This window comes from Lissotriton helveticus, chromosome 7 (genome assembly GCF_964261635.1).
Source record: "Lissotriton helveticus chromosome 7, aLisHel1.1, whole genome shotgun sequence".
NCBI lineage: Eukaryota > Metazoa > Chordata > Amphibia > Caudata > Salamandridae > Lissotriton > Lissotriton helveticus.
The window spans coordinates 1,878,001,398-1,878,005,962 of NC_136068.1; the positions used below are offsets into that span (position 1 = coordinate 1,878,001,398).

Genomic DNA, 4,565 nt, shown 5'->3' on the forward strand with positions numbered 1-4,565 from the left:
CCTTATTGACGTATCTATGTCCATCCTTACGTCAATCTCGGCACCTTAAAGGTATAAATATTACCGATCTTGCCCTATGCAAACACACGCGTGGTGACGAGACGGAGCAGCCATACTTGCCGAAGCCCAGAGCAGAGCAGACCCCGCTGGCAGCAGCCCCGCCTTCCTGACGCGCTGAGAACGAGACGCGCTGCTTTCTCCTGCCGAGAATCCAGCCCCGGCGCTTCTGGGTAGCCCTCGCAGGCAGCCTGGAATATCGAGACCAGAGAGAGAGATACCATCCCTCATTCATCCTAACCTCCAGGTACAGAACTGAATAACCCCTCACGGAGAATTCTTTAGTCAGTCACTTGGCAAAAACAAACTTAACTTAAACTGTAACTTTCTATTCCCGCCCACGTATTAGACTTAGGTCAGGTACACGGGGTAGGCGTATTTAGAAACACCAGTTGAGTACGTTTAGTCAAATGTATATGTGTATGTAATATATTTTAATCATTTTAAAACATCTTATGGCTTAGAAACCATATCAATGTTTTTACAGTATTATTTTATACTATTGCTTTTAATGTATGCACTTTACTTAACTATAAGTATTGCAATAATATCGATCCATTTCTCATGTATGAGAAAAGAGACTGATCAATAAATAACACCTTTTTATTGAACACGCCCGTCTCTTCCTTTTCTCTACAATCTGATGAGACTAAGAATGCACGTACTGACTGAGTAAAATAAATTGCCTTTTGTTCACACGACTCTCGAGATTTACTCTTGATTAGGGGAGAGCAAAGTTGTCATGTTCTATGGTTGTCAGAAACTAAATCCCTTCTTGTCTAATCAGGGAAGTTAAGTCCTACCTGAACATTCGAGAAAGTTTCTAGTGAACTCTGAGCTAAGCTGGCAAACCCAAAACTTTAAGTCTAGTATCGACAGTAGTAGACCTAGTTAACGTCTGGTCTAGGCCTTTACTGCTGTAGGTATTATTCCAATGCGCAGAGCTACACTACAGAAGATTTTCGATCTGACTTCGCCATGCCTGAAAATGAGCGGTACCACTATCAGCAGATACGGCATTGGTTGATGCAACCCCAGGTACGCCAGGGAGCTGAGAGACGGCTTACCCCTAGGAGCAATGGTTGCTCTCTAAGCAATCCACCAAATGACTTATCACAGAACTTTATCACATTTCACGCCCCCCGGAACAAGCAACCAAATCTGCAGGCCAGAAAAGGTAGGAGGCAGTCAGGCAGAGCTGGGGCAGACACTGACCCAGAAAGAATGGAGTGATATTCCTTACCGGGCCTGACACTCAGGGCGCAATATCTCCAGTGTAGAGTCTGCTACCAAGATAGTGACAAACTGGTACCTCACCCCCCCCCCCCATGCTACATAAGAGTGATCCCAGTTGTTCCCTGAGCTGTTGGAGGGGGTGTGGAGCCGTAGGCACCCTGTTGCACTTACTATGGGGATGCCCCATTCTTAGGGACCACTAGACACAGGCTTTGGATGAGATAGACCACCACTTTGATACTACTATCTTATCATTTTAGGCATCTCCGACAGACTTACATTTCCATCAAATCATACAAAGGGAGGGGGCTACATATTATATTGTCATTCTGGGGCTCAGATAGGGCACCCAGCCTCAGGGCAACTGGTTTGCTATTTGTCATGCTTAGCTACCTCCTTGGTGGCAATAAGGGAGTAGGGGAAGGAAGGGGGGAGGAGGGAAGGGTGGGACAGGGGTTGTGATGTTTTTTTCTTGACTGTTCTTGATGCACTGTGTAGCGTTACGACTGCTTATGGCCCACAAATTGGGGATTATTGCTTGCTGCATCTTGTTTTGTCTTTCAAACCAAAATAAGATTTAAACCTAAAATGCAAAACATGTTCTTGTGTTCGTAAACATATTTCATATTGTGCTAAACACAGTATCTTTTGTTTTCTTCCTATGCATAAATTCGAATTGTGCTCAGTCACTACCATTATTTCTAGTTAATCTTTGAAAGATTTTTTTTTCCTGTGTAAACAGTAATAGGTTTCTGTTAATATGACATCACTAACTAAACCTATGCTAACTTGTTTACCTAAAGCCCTAATGCTTACTGCCACAGTGTTGCCATGTATATGAAGGCAAATGCATCGAAATAGATGTAAACGCAGCACTGTGTGAGGATAAAATAGCTTGTCAGCTTCTGAAGATTGTGAGTTGTGATCTGCAGTTCATGCACATAGCACAGCTCAGATACTGCCTATCATCATTATACTATAAATGTATGAAATTAATTTGAATTAATGACCGAAAAACATATGATGATATAATGCAAATGATCTATTTATTGATATACACTTGAGGCACCTTTGTGGCAGCCTATTTTCCTGTGCCTTCTACTAGCAGTTACATTGACAGTGCTTGTGTTTGTTTGCAGTTGTCTTCACCCTCAAGTTTTCCTGCATCATTGGAAAAATGAACGAAGAAAACCAGAGCTTAAAGAAGGACTTCCTGATTGTAGGATTTTCGGATTTTCCCCATCTCCAAGTTCCTCTTTTTGCTGCATTCTTACTGATTTACCTCTTAACACTGATGGGAAATATTCTAATCATTGCAACAGTTTACTCCAATTCACATCTGCACACACCCATGTATTTCTTCCTCACCAGTTTGTCCTTCAATGATGTCTGTTACATCTCAGTCATTTTCCCACAGATGTTGGCTCACTTCTTTCAGGAGGGCACACATGTCTCTTTTACTGAGTGCATTATACAAATGTACTTTTTCATGGTCATGGTGGTTGTAGAATTTCTCCTTCTTTCAACAATGGCGTATGATCGGTATGTGGCCATCTGCAATCCCTTACATTACATGACAATCATGAACACATCTGTGTGTGTCCAGCTGGCTTTGGGAACCTGGGTGTCAAGTTTCTTGATACCATTAGCACACACAGTCTTATTCTCTCATCTCTCTTTCTGTACAAACCACACAATAAACCACTTTTTCTGTGACCTCACAGCCTTATTGAAGATTTCCTGTAGCAGCACACAAACAATTGAGACTCTTACCTATGTTATGGGTCCAATATTGGCTCTAACGTCCCTCTTTTTAATCATAGTTTCTTATATACACATCACTTCATCCATCATGAAAATAAAATCTAAGGAGGGGAGGAAGAAGACCTTCTCTACATGTGTGTCACATCTCACTGTAGTCATTTTATTCTATGGTTCTCTTTTTGGTACCTATGTGCGTCCAACATCATCATATACCATGAGAGACAATAAAATTTCCTCATTGTCATATATTGCTGTCACCCCCCTGTGTAACCCAATTATCTATAGCCTGAAAAACACAACGTTTAAAAATGCTTTAAAGAAAACAATGAATGCAGGACAATCTAAATGTAGAACTACACATTCACTGTTTTAGGCTGACAAGCTCAAATTGAATGAAAATCAATTAAAACAATTTGAATACATGATTTGAGAAAATGGGATAGATTAATACTTGGTGAACTATTATCAAGCATTCTACAATTACACTACACCAAGACTTCATTTTGATTTTAGAAAGATTACTACTGAGCATTTTAGTTTATCAAACAATTGCGTAATTTAAAATGTTTTCCTTCTTAAAGGTGCTAGCAAATGTAAATGGCTAATTGCCAATGGGAGAAAAGAAACAATACAAACATGTATATGTCAAGAACAGTTATTAGTTGACATAAAAGTAGAATACAGATACCGTTAGCCTTTTGAATGTAAAGGACTTTGCGGCATAATATCTTGATATCTATGAAAATGTACAGACTAAAAATTAAGACAATAATTGTTATTAGGTTTTGCATGTTAGAACTCTTTACGCTAAAAGTAAACATAGTAGCTCAGATTTACTAGCACTTTGCGCTAGGTTTGTATCACACACAGTAGGATAGTCACTAGAACTCCGATTTATCCTCACCTTACCGCATCAAAAGTGGAGCTAGATTTAACACCCCATTCACAAGCTGGTGAAAACTGCGGACATCGCCAGTATTCTCGCGATAACTACCCTGAAATTTATCTCCACAGTGGACACCACCAACTAACCCTAATGAGATGCAGAATAGGGGTTCACGTGCGAAAACACACAAAAAAACCACAAAGCCACTTTCACAATGAACTGCCAGATCTGCGAACCGCTACAAAAACAGGCGATAAGCCGCAGTAGCAGCAGGGAATTAACACCAGCCTTTTGCTGGTGCTAAGCAGGATCACTACCCATAGAATGAAAGGGAGCCCAGCCCAGAGCCACACCTGAAGACCCACAGATGACATGGAGACAAAGATCATGCAGCTCCGATACCCATGAGGGCCAAAACATCCCCCGCCACCTCCCCAGCCCCCCAGACATAAACATACCGTGCACGACACAAGAGCCATAAAAATTGCATGATGACGCACATTGCCAAAATAAATACACACATGTGTGGCCAGAAGATCGAGAAACAGTCACACAGCACTGAAGTAACAACCAAAAACTTTATTGAAACACAGCACAAAACAACAATGCGGAAGACTCCTGT

General features: G+C 41.2%; 1 protein-coding gene across 1 annotated transcript; it reads left to right on the plus strand.

Moving 5' to 3' along the window:
- The first annotated feature begins 2,470 nt into the window (after positions 1 to 2,470).
- Positions 2,471 to 3,430, plus strand: LOC144769846 (olfactory receptor 1G1-like). Its single transcript, XM_078654032.1, has one exon. It carries the CDS (start codon positions 2,471 to 2,473, stop codon positions 3,428 to 3,430), a length of 960 nt encoding a protein of 319 aa, XP_078510158.1.
- Positions 3,431 to 4,565: the final 1,135 nt, after the last annotated feature.